Source organism: Gossypium hirsutum, chromosome A11 (assembly GCF_007990345.1).
Source record: "Gossypium hirsutum isolate 1008001.06 chromosome A11, Gossypium_hirsutum_v2.1, whole genome shotgun sequence".
In the NCBI taxonomy this organism is placed as follows: Eukaryota; Viridiplantae; Streptophyta; class Magnoliopsida; order Malvales; family Malvaceae; genus Gossypium; species Gossypium hirsutum.
In genome coordinates, this window is record NC_053434.1 from 14072348 (window position 1) to 14084626 (window position 12279).

Genomic DNA, 12279 nt, shown 5'->3' on the forward strand with positions numbered 1-12279 from the left:
AGATATAAATAATTTAGTGATTATGACACAGAGGGACAACTTGAATATTCATAAAAGTAAATAATAAAAATTATAGATAATGTTACTTACAAGTGTGTTATATACACTAAGGATGTGGAATAGAGAGGAGGAGGAGGAAAAATGTGTATGAATATTCATCTAGCATGGCTAATTTGCATGTTTTAGGCTCAGGGACTAAATTGAATAAAAGTAAAACTTTATGGGAAATTTTGTAAAAATATCAAAAATGACCAAATTGCATGAAATGGATTATGTTATTATTTAAATTACAAAACTGAATGAAATTATTAATTTAGTTCAAGATCGGGGGAAAACATGTTTTAGGGATTAAATTGAAAAGTGTTAAAATTATGGAAAATTCTGATATTTTATAGAATTCATGGACTGTTATCAATATGTATGAGAATAATAGCTGGAAGTAAGGATTAAATTGCAAGAATTTTATTTTCTTAACCCCAAGGATGAAATCGTCATTAATTAAAAGTTTAGGGACAAAATGGTAATTTTGCCTAGAGCATTAATTAAATGCATTAAAATATGAAACGAATGAAAATGATGATCAAATTTATTTATAAAGATCCGGACGACTCAAATACGAGACTTGATCGTGGAAAAGAAAAGATATCGAATTAATGAAATTATAAACACAAACAAGCAATGAGGTAAGTTCGTGTAACTTGAATTATATTCTTAAATGCTTGAAATGTATGTTATTGATGTGAATATGATTTGAATGTTCATTGTATGAAACATTGATATATTTGATAAAATGGGAAGAAATCTTGGTTGAATGAAAGGAAAATTCGATGGATCTCTGAAAAGGAATTGACGGTAAAAAGGATCTAGCCCGGATGGGTGATCCTATCCTGATATAGCCCTCCCGAAGAATATGTGTAAAATGGATTTAGCCCAGACGGGTAATCAGAATTAGGGTCTGAATTTAGCCTGGACTAGTAATTCAGATCCAAGCTCATTAGAGTAATTGTCGTTGCAGGGGATTTAGCCTGAACTGGTAATCCCGTCAATACTTTATGAGTTTACATTACAGGGGATTTAGCTTGGACTGGTAATCCCGCTATAAGGATGATGTTTGCGGGAGTGTGCTCTCTGAAATGAAATGTGTAAGACCATGGTTGAAAGATACCATGACAACATGATATGAAATGTGTAAGACCATGGTTGAAACCATGGTTGAAAGATACCATGGCAACGTGACATGAAATGTGTAAGACCATGGTTGAAAGATACCATAGCGACGTATGTAATATCCTGATTTTGGGCCTAGTCGAAATGGTGGTTTTGAGACCACAAATTCGAGATAGAAATAATTATTTTATAATTATTTTGAGATTTATGATATGATTGCATGATTGTGTGAAAATTTCGTGAAGAAATTCTATGCATAAAGTGCTTAATTTGAAATTAGGGACTAAATTAAATAAATTGTTTGTGCTGTTTAAGTAATGAATTAAGTCTGTTAACACCTCGTTTTCGACTCCGGCGACGGTCACGGGTACGGGGTGTTATATTTGGTGGTATCAGAGCAGGTTTAGTCAGTTCTCGGACTAACTTAGCATGTGTAAAAGTTTAGCTATACATGCCACTGATCTGAGATAGTGTGATGTCTTCCGACGCGTATAAGTACCGTCTTATTAGACAAGGTACTCTCTAACCGAGCTGCGCTGACCATGTTCAATGTTATGTAAAGGTATTTGAGTAAAGTTATGATTATGATAAGTCTCGGTTCAGAAAAGTATAAATAAAAGTTTATGATACATATGTGATAATATGTGATATGAAAGTTCATGTTGTGATAAATATCCATATTTGCTTAATGCTCATATGATGTTGTGTATGTGGCTTACTTGATAAGGTGAACGGAATAAATAAAAAGTAGTAGAGGTATGAATAAAAGTCATAATATCATGATACGAATGAAAATGTCCTTGTCTTAATTGGACGTTGAATGTTGATGAGTGTTAATGATATACAATTTTTATGAGATAAAGGATTATAATGAAATGAACTTATCTATGTTAAATTGTTGGACTGAATTATATGATTGTAATGATATGTACATGATGATGCACGAAATGAAAGTTGTGATTGTGATGCAAATATCTATGTTTGTTTGGCCTTATATGATGTCATGAGCATGAATTAATTTAATTAAATGAATGGATAAGTAAAGCTATCTAGAAAACATAGAATGTATGCATAAGTATTGTCTAAATGGAACAATAGGAAAATTGGTGTAAGCCAACATGAATGTTGCATTGCCTGAATGAATGACATGATTTTGATGATGTTGCTATGATGATGGAAGTTGTGTCATATGTGTATGTATAAGAAAGGTGAGTCAGAGGTCCTACAACCCCTCCCCCTTATCGAAGTGGTACTTATAATGGAATTTCATGAGATTTGTATTGAATAAGTTTCTGGTTGAGAACACAAAGAGTTCAGTGATAGAATAATTATAAGTATGATCAGTGATTGAAAATGAGCTGATAAGTAAAGTCAGAGCCAGTAAAGTATCGGATTGATATAAAGATTATTGGAATTATGCATTGTCCCAGTTAGAGAAGGAATTCTCTTTGGTAAATCGAATTACTCAGGTGCAAGGTCGAGAAAAGTGTAAATTGAAATTTATTCTGAACTTGCCTTCTTTAGTGAATGGTTTAATATGAAATTTGTGACGGCAGAACTAGTTGGGGAAATGATATTTGAAATGTGAACTATCTGAGTGTGACAGTTATGACTGGACAGATTTAGCAGTCTCTTTTGAAATGTTCTATGTGTTTACCCGTTCTCAGAAATATTTCTATGGCTATTGATCTTCTGAAGAAATTCTTGTTATATGGGAATGTCTTCTAATTCTAGTGTTGGATGAAAGCATTGGTAGTCTGACTGGTTTATAATTTATATTGCTCTATTTCATCGGGTATTCTATTTCATTTTGTCTGATAAGAATTGATGAGAAAATACATATGATATTATGATTCTGTTTCTTCTACTTGATGCTTCATCTGATATATATGTATGGGAAGATATATTGTTCTCGTTATATTTGATTCCAGTGGGATTAAATGATTTTTCTTTTGGACTTTCTTTCTTTTAAGAATTATCGGGGTATTCTGTATTTTCTCTATGAGTTTGGTTTTCGATTCTCCGGCATAGTATCGTATCTTGGGTTTCTTTATCCTGGATCTCTTTATTCTGGATTTCTTTATTCTGGGTTTCTTTATCTTGGATTTCTTTATTCGGTTTTCTTGTTATCTTTGTTCCATAATTTGTCAATTAAGACTCATGTTCGAAGTGCGTTCTTCAGCTCGTGATAATCATGTCAAATATGACTATACTTCTAATTTGATCTTGGTAATGTGGTGATTTTAGTATTGGGATTTTTTTCTAATTTCTGTGTAAGGATTTGACATCAGTAAAGGCATAAGTGATAAAAACGCGAGTTTCAGTCGATATGGTAAATTATTTATTTGAAAGATTTCATGTGACAATTATGTCAGGATTATTTTTCTCAAGTCTGATAATGAAATTTCATTTTTTACGGATAAAAGAGTAAATAGTCTGAACGAGAAGTGTATATTTATTAGAAAGAGTTGGATATTAGTTAAAGTCACTACGAATGATAAGGTTTTCGTATTGTGAAAGCTAAAAAGTTTATTACATGTTGACAGAGTTCGGATAAATAAGAATATTGGTAACCGAAGCGTCTGAACTAGACTAGTCTACATTGAGCAAAGACTTCCTGACTTTCAATAATGTACTGTTGTATGAATTGTGATGTGTTTCAAGACAGTGAGGTAATGTGATAGTTTAGAGCATTCGATGTTACATAAAATCTGAGTTGTTAAAGAGGTTAAAGTCGAGCATTGGGATCTATCAAAATTATCCTTGCCAGTGTTGATATTGGGATGGAAATAAGAAGGATTATTCTTGAGGCCATATCAGAATTATTTCCATGGCGGAAAGAGGAAAATGTGATGTATCCTATTGTTAAATGTTTGGCGAGATCTATAAATCATATCGGTATTGAATGAATTCCTACTCATCAGATTCATGGAATTTCAGGTCTCTTTGATTGTTGGATTTCTTGGAATTTCGGTCTCCATTAAATCAAGTTGAGATCCAGGTTTTATGTCATGATATCATGGGAAACTGAGAAGGGTTGAAAATTTAAGAACAGTTGAGAGTTGAGAGTTGAGACTGTAAGCTTTCAGATCATATGAGAAATTAAAGAGATGTATTGGAGGTACAGCCTAAGTGAAAGTTCTTCGGCACCGAATATGAGATTAAAAGTGAAGACCACTTTTTCGGTAAGATTTTCGAGGACGAAAATCCCTAAAGGGGGGGAAAGTTGTAATATCCTGATTTTGGGCCTAGTCAGAATGATGGTTTCGAGACCATAAATTCGAGATAGATATAATTATTTTATAATTATTTTGAGGTCTATGATATGATTGCATGATTGTGTGGAAATTTCGTGAAGAAATTCTATGCATAAAGTGCTTAATTTGAAATTAGGGACTAAATTAAATAAATTGTTTGTGCTGTTTAAGTAATGAATTAAGTTTGTTAACACCTCGTTTTCGACTCCGGCGACGGTCTCAGGTACGGGGCGTTACAACGTAACATGAGATGAATAAGACCATGGTTGAAAGATACCATGGCAACGTGACATGAAATGAACAAGACCATGGTTGAAAGATACCATGGCAACATGACAGAAAGTGAGTAAGACCATAGTTGAAAGACACTATGGCATCATGTCGAAGATAAATAAGATCGTGGATGAGAGACGCCAAGACATCTGTTAAACAACTAATATTTAGGTAATGTGTATCAAATGATGAATGGTTTTATGAATTGGTTATACAAAATGGTTGTATGAAATGTTTACAAGAATTGGTCATATGGAAATATATGTACAAAATAGTTGTATGAAATAATTAAGAAGATAGATAAATGAAATAAGTATAGGTACATGGAATATAATTTATGTTAAGTTTGATATAAACTATTACCGGAATAAATATACATAAAATATATGGAAATGATGGAGCATGAAATATTGATATAATAAAATAAATGATATATACTTATGAAGAAACGGTAAGAGAATGATATGTTTCATGACATGTACATATATAATTATTTTTAATATGTTGAAACAAGGAAATTATGTAAGTAAAAACAATTATTAAAACTCAAGTGTGACATGTCAAGAAAATAAGTATATCAATGTTGAATTTATTTGAAATATGTACTAGTATACTAACAATGCTGCTGTTTGATGCTTAGACAAGTGTCAAGCTGTTGATTGAATGGTAATATATTTATTTATATGATGCATTGAATCGGTAAGTATTTAATTGAAATTTTTTAAGTGATCTGTAAATTCTAGTAATGCTCCGAAACCCTATTTTGATGGCGAATACGGGTTAGGAGTGTTACAATTTTGGTCAAACATTTCGTGTGCGCTTATTTTCTTTTAGTTTTTCTATTTTCATTTCAAGTTTGCTTCCGCTATATTTCGATGCTTTAGATAATTTTTTTTTAAAAATTCACACTTTTACGAAAATTAAGCTGTCTTACACAAATTTAAAACAAAAAATAACCCAAGACTAAAGTTCTAGTTTCATCAAACTAATTTATGCTGCTACTTTTTGTTTTGTTTTATTTTATTAAAAAAATTGCTACTAATTTATAAAAGCAAAAGGGGAAAAACAAGAGCAGAGATGAGAATATATATATATGTATGTATGTATGTATACAGAAAATAAAGTAGCCATAAGGAGTAAAAGAGAAAATATCATTTGTCATCTCCAATAGGAGGGAACTCAATGCCTCAACAACAGTACACTTCTTAAAATGAAACCAGCCAACTATTAAAGATAAAAATAAATAAAATTAAAACCAAAAAAAAAAAAAGAACAGAAAAGAGAGAAGAGCTGAGATCTAAATTCTTAGCTGTGTACAACCAAAAATTGTTCCTCGGCACATTGTCATTGGAGCAGCCTGACGCCATGTAGGTCTATCACCCCCAACTGTCAAGATATCAACAACAGACATGGGTTTGATATCCCAATTAAATCGATCCGGGCCAATTACGCCTCCGATCACGTAAATTTCATCTCTCACTCCTGTCATTGCAAACCCGATTCTCCTGCGAAACTCTGAAGAAGAGGTTACGACCTTTCTCACTTCCTTTTCTTGCTTGAAAATAAGTCCATGGCTCATCACATATAGGGCTCCCTGTACAACTGCCATTGGACCCTGGAGCCAACCGTAATCCTCCACTGTCCACCCAGAGCACACGTTGTCCAGGACTTGCACTTTAGATAATCCCTTGTGCAACACATGCACCTTTCCGCCAATAACTAACCCTGTGCATGCTGAATTGTGGGTGCAGTGGAGATCAGGTATCGGAATCCACACATCCTTCTCATGATCATACATTTCTGCTTGAGATATAGATTTTCTGCAGCTGGTGAAACCTCCAGCAACGATGATCTTTCCTTTCAACACACAACATGCAAACATAGCACGAGGTAAGATCATGGATGCACGTTGAGCCCACCGACGCACCACAGGGTCGTATGACCAAACTTCATTAGTTGCAAAACTCCCATCTTGGTCACCAGTCAAAGGGTCGACATCCTCACTTCCACCACCAAGCACAAACAGCTTCCCACCAGTAGAGACCACACCAAAGTGAGCAAGGTGCCTGACCTTTGAGGGAAGGACAGGAAGAGTAATCCAAAGATCACGTAAAGGATCATACATCTGCCATAAATTCTCCGGATCAAAGGCGCACACGCATAGAAGTTCCTCTGTTGAGCCAAGTTCCTGTCGAGCTTTAAACAGCTCGGGGCTACGAATGGCAGCTCTCCAGGAATGAGAAACAATCTCCAACTTAGGATATAGGTAGAAGGGAACCCGTGCTAGGCACCTAAGGGCAACAGCATCGGGAAGACCTTCAATTAATCCAGACATGCTAACCAAGGTTTCATTGATTCTTCCTAACAAACTTTTGCTATGTCAATCACTCCAGTGCAACATGCAATCTGAAAAAGAATATATGGACTTGTAGGTAAGAACCAAATCAATAGTTTGGAATTTTTCTAACCAACATAGTTCACAAACAAAACATTGAAGTGCTTTCGCTATCTTAAATGAAATAACTAGCTCTGAAAACTAATGATCAAAGGGACATTGAAACAACACTATTAGAGATAGTTTATTGGTAAATTTTTTTCAAGAGTTCAACTGCAAGAAATCATCCCATTAACAATTTTCAAGTGCCTGATGTGGCAGAAGGGCTTGGTGGTAAAAGATGGGGAGGACAAACCAACTGATGAACCAAAAACACAAATGAACCTTAATGGAAATCATCTGCACTTGACCTATTTATTAATAAGATCAAAAACAAAACATATAATTAACATCTAAGACTTCAGTTGAGACTGCGGTTCTTGCAACATGTTTGCAAACAAGGTATAAAACACTGAAGGATAAACCAGCTGATAAACCTCAAAATACACAAGGGTGGTGACTGAAATCGTATGCACATAAACTATGATAAAATAGCATGGAATTAACTTCTAAGATTTCATTTTCCATGCTTGAGACTACTGCATTTGTAACAAGCAAATAAGAAACAAATAGGCAAACATAAGACATTCTAGACAACATGCTTTTTCATCAAACACAACAAATAATCTTCAGCAACAACAGTAAGATACAATCAATGAAGTTACTTTGTGGGGAAAATTGAAGCTCTATTTATCAAAATTCCATTCATGGCACAAACAATTCCAGTTTGGGAATAAATAGCTCCGGAAGAATTGAATGTTAGATTTTCTATTACTTTTACTTAAGTTTGTTTGTATTAAATGACATGATTCAATATCTGATATCAAATGGTAGGTGCATGTTGGATTATTAGATGAATTGAATTGTTTACAGTATAGTAATCTAGTTATTTTATAATTTAATTGCAATTAAATTTTGGATGAATTGAATGTTTATTAGGATGTTAGGTGAGTTAAGTTACCGAATTGAGTGATTTAGTTATTTTGTCCTTATACAAATACTAAATTGTTATGAAAATTAGAAATATGCTTGTACATTTAGCAATATTCATAGTAAAATCATATAAAAACTGATTTAGACAATCTACACATAGATCTAAAATTTCCAGCTATAGCATTAACTCATTGACCCACAGAACAAAATTCCTGACTCTAACCTGAATATCAAGCACATATTCAAAGAAACGTGGTACCAGAATGTATTTCATTTCCCCAAACCGATTGAATTTAGCCATCACAGACACGCTTAGTTCACTTTATCAACTTGTTAATCCAAAACCCAGAAACACAATGATAAATCAAAGAAATTCGTGAAATTGAGAACAAAACCCTAAAATTTCAGCATAAGAAAAAGAATACACCCACCATCGTTCCTTCAGTTTCACAAAAAACCCAGTTGTAAATCATCATTAAAAAGAAAAGAAAGGGAATTGGAATAGTTTCGAAATAAAATCAAGATTCTGAATTAAAGAAAAGAAAAGGCGGTTATTCTAAAGCTTCTGAGATGGAGAAAAAAGAAGATGCCTTACCTGATAACCAAGACTCGGAATAAGAAAAGAAATTGAGCTCTGTTTGTTTGCCTGCGAAGAGAAGATATTCGAGGGAGGGAGAGAAAGCAAGAGAGACTTTTCACAGCTAAGGAAGGAAACGCCCATGTTACAAATACATTTAGTAAAATATTTTTTAATTTATTTATTTGGTTCTGATTTTTTATTGTTCTAAAACCAAACTGTGGAAAGTGAAGTGGATATTCCACTTGGGATATGCCATTTTTATTTACTCCCAAATTTGTGTCTTCCTTGACTCTTTCTATCTCAAAACTTGAGGGTTATGTTTACATTATTACATAAGAGAAGAAAGGGATTCTTTTCATATTAAAACAACATTTCCTAATTTAGTAGACCACTGTTTACAATCCAATTTTACGACCATAATAACTCCCACATTTTTCACTACTCTACTCCGCAATGCAATTATATCGAGTTGGGTCCTACTCCTTATTCATGTCACGTGTTTCTTTTTTCTTGGCTCCCAGTTTTCTTTTCTTTTCGTTTTCGTTAACGTGCTCGAGAATTAGATCAAAATTTGTTTTTCTTCTAATTTTTTATTTATTTAATATTTGAATTTTTTTTTCCCAAAAGGTTCATTCATAAAAAATTATATATAATAGGATGTAGTTAGAGGTGTCTATAGGTTGAGTCAGGTTCAACTAAAATTTTAAGCCTATTTGCTAGGTCTGGGCCCAACTCAAAAAAATAGGTCTAAAATTTTATCTAAATTCGGTTCGGATAAAATAATAAAACTTGAGCCTGGCTCACCTGTATTAATTTTTTATATTTAATTTTTTTTAAAATATATAATACATCAAGATTACTAAAAATATTAAAATAAATATTTCTCAATAAATTAAAAAATAATATGTAAACTTAAATAACACTAAGATAGGTACAATTTAACAAGCAAATGACTCTAAAATAGTAATAAAATTAAAAATAAAATAAGAGTTACATAATATCCAAACAACAACAAAATAGTAGCAACATAATAGTGAAATGGTAGCAAAATAGTGAAAAATAACAAGAAAATAGCAACAAAATGAAAAAAAAGAAGCAAGAAAGCAATTTTAAAAAATAGCATTTCTTTTGCATATTCAACCGGGCCAAGCCCAAAAAAGCCTTACCTAAGGCCCAACACGTTTTCTAAATGGGTCTCATTTTTCCCCAAAGCTCATTTTTCGAGCCTATATTTTTACCTAAATCCTCTCACTTTTCAGGTGACCTGACCCAGCCCATGGACAGGTATAGATGTGGCAATCCAAAAAGTGTTAGTAATATAATATGGAGGATTATTATAAATAACATAAAGATAAAATCTAACAGGGGCAAAGCCAAAAAAATTATTTTAGGGGGAGACGAAATTAAATTGTAATTTTTACGATAGTAAAAATGTAATTTTACCATTTGAATACCTTATATTTTTGTAATTTTTAAAAAATTAAATCAAATTTTTATCATTTTAAGAAGGTCAAAGTATAATTTTGTCTTTACTAATTTAAAATTTTCTAAAAATATAAATGTGTTATAAAATAAAGAGAGATAGGGAAAATAAAAAATAAAAAAAATATGAAAGCAACATAGAACGTGCTTTATTAATTAAAGGGGTGATTAAAATGTTTCATCAAAGTCTCTATTTATAAGCATAAGAAGTATAAAAGAAGTATAGATCTAATTCTAATAACTATTAGAATTTAAAGTACATCAAAACTTTATCTTGATTATGATAGACATCCACTTAATAAGATATTCATAACAGAATGAAAAAATTTCGATTTTAAGCCCTTAACAGATAATTGCTGTAATGAACCGAAAGTTACGATATCGGAAATTGAGTCTTGAGTACTGTTTCCGTGAAATTTATTTATGAATATTTATTAGAAATATTTATGAATTATAGTTGAATGGTTATTTAGTATTTAATTAAGTGAAGTAGCTTGAATTTAGTTTAAAGGGCTAAATTGCATAAGGAATAAAAGTTTAATTATAGATTAAAGAAGTAAAAGGGACTAATCTAGTAATTAGACCCTAAGTGCCATGTGTGTGTTAATATTGAATAACGTGTGTAATAGTTGGTATATATGTGTAATAGCTATAAGATATTTTATGTTATAGCTATTACACATGTTAGTTTTATATTTATTATAGGTTAATAATAATATAATAAGTAAAATTGATAAAATAGAAAAAGAAGATAGAAAGACTAACAGAGAGCAAACGTGAAAGAAAGAAGAAAGAAATAAATAAATAAAAAAGGGAAATTTGAGGATTAAGGCCCTAAAGTTTGATTGATAAGTTGTTTTAGCTCATTTTCTTATGATTTTTATGTTTATGGATGCCTAATTCAAAGTTCTACATGTATGAGGTTAAAATGAAGAAAAATAGAGAATTTTTAGATATTGATTTAGTTGAATAAATTGCGGTTTTATGGGTTAAATTGATAGAAATTGAAGTTAGAAGTGATTAGTTAAAGGAATTTCTAAGTTAGGTTTAAATAGGGACTAAGTTGAATAGAGCTCAAAATTTATGTTTTATAATGAATTTTATGAGTTAGAAATTGTTAATGAGTTGATTAAAAGAGAATATGAAGCTTAAGTTAAAGAAAAAAAGATTAGTAATGGAAAAAAGACAAAATTGGAATTTTTGTAAAAGTTTGGTAGAAAGTGAAAATGTGTTTTATGAATTAATATATTGATGATTTTTAATTGTATGATTGTTAGTAGCAAACGTAGCATCAGATACGTCATCAAAGAAGGGAAAAGAGAAAGTGAACGAAGATATCGATTAAATTCGATAAATAGTGGTTTGTATTTCTATAAACCGAGCTTAATCGTTATTGCTATATTTGATATTTATATTGTATGAAAATGTGAATGAGGTAAGTATTTTTACCATATTGAAATGAATGTGATTTTGAATACCCTATTAACAGTGTCGGGCTAGTCGGATATAGTTGACATGTCATAGGAACTGGAAGTATTGGGATATTCCGACATTGAGTCGATGAGACACTATGTGTCGACTACTGTTAAAGTTTCGGATTTGTTCCGATGAAGTACTTTGTGTACTATAATGTTAAAGTTCCGGATTTATTCCGATGAAGCACTATGTGCTTATCCGGAGTGTGGGTTGGATCCGTGTATCCGTCAGTGTCCGAGTTGTGTTAATAAGGGTAAATAAAGTAAAGGTTATTAAAGTACTGATTGATATTGAATAATAGCAATAATGTGTTTGAATTACCATGTTTTAAAGTTGATTAAGCTATTGTTTATAGAAATACCACTGAGAGTATTCTCAGCGTACGGTTTGTTTCCGTGCGCAGGCTAGGTACGAAAGTATAAGGACTCAGCATACAAGCCGATCCCCAAACTCAAATTGGTGAAGTTTCTATCTTTTTGGAAAATGGCATTGTACCTAGAATGTCTTTTGGTCATTTTGAAAGTATCTAAGTTGTTAAGTGATATTTTGGGTATGTTTTGTAAATGTTACCAAAACCTTAAGTATGGTATGTTTTGATATGTTAGTGAAGAGTAATAAGAGGAAGTGTTGGTAAATATTGTAGAGAGCTGAATGAGAAGAAGATGATTGGACCTGAA

The 12279-nt window shown here is 32.0% G+C and overlaps 1 protein-coding gene across 1 annotated transcript; it reads right to left on the reverse strand.

Annotated features, from left to right (window-relative positions):
- Window positions 1-5834: 5834 nt before the first annotated feature.
- On the reverse strand, window positions 5835-9069 carry LOC107924762 (F-box/kelch-repeat protein SKIP30). Its single transcript, XM_016855342.2, has 2 exons — window positions 8660-9069; window positions 5835-7103 (listed from the first exon to the last, which is right to left on the reverse strand). The coding sequence occupies exon 2, from the start codon at window positions 7030-7032 to the stop codon at window positions 5995-5997; it is 1038 nt and encodes a 345-aa protein (XP_016710831.1). The 5' UTR covers window positions 7033-7103; window positions 8660-9069; the 3' UTR covers window positions 5835-5994.
- Between the last annotated feature and the right edge of the window lie 3210 nt (window positions 9070-12279).

Excerpts from the sequence above, each read along its gene's own strand:
- LOC107924762 (XM_016855342.2), bottom strand. The coding sequence starts at position 7,032 with ATGTCTGGATTAATTGAAGGTCTTCCCGATGCTGTTGCCCTTAGGTGC.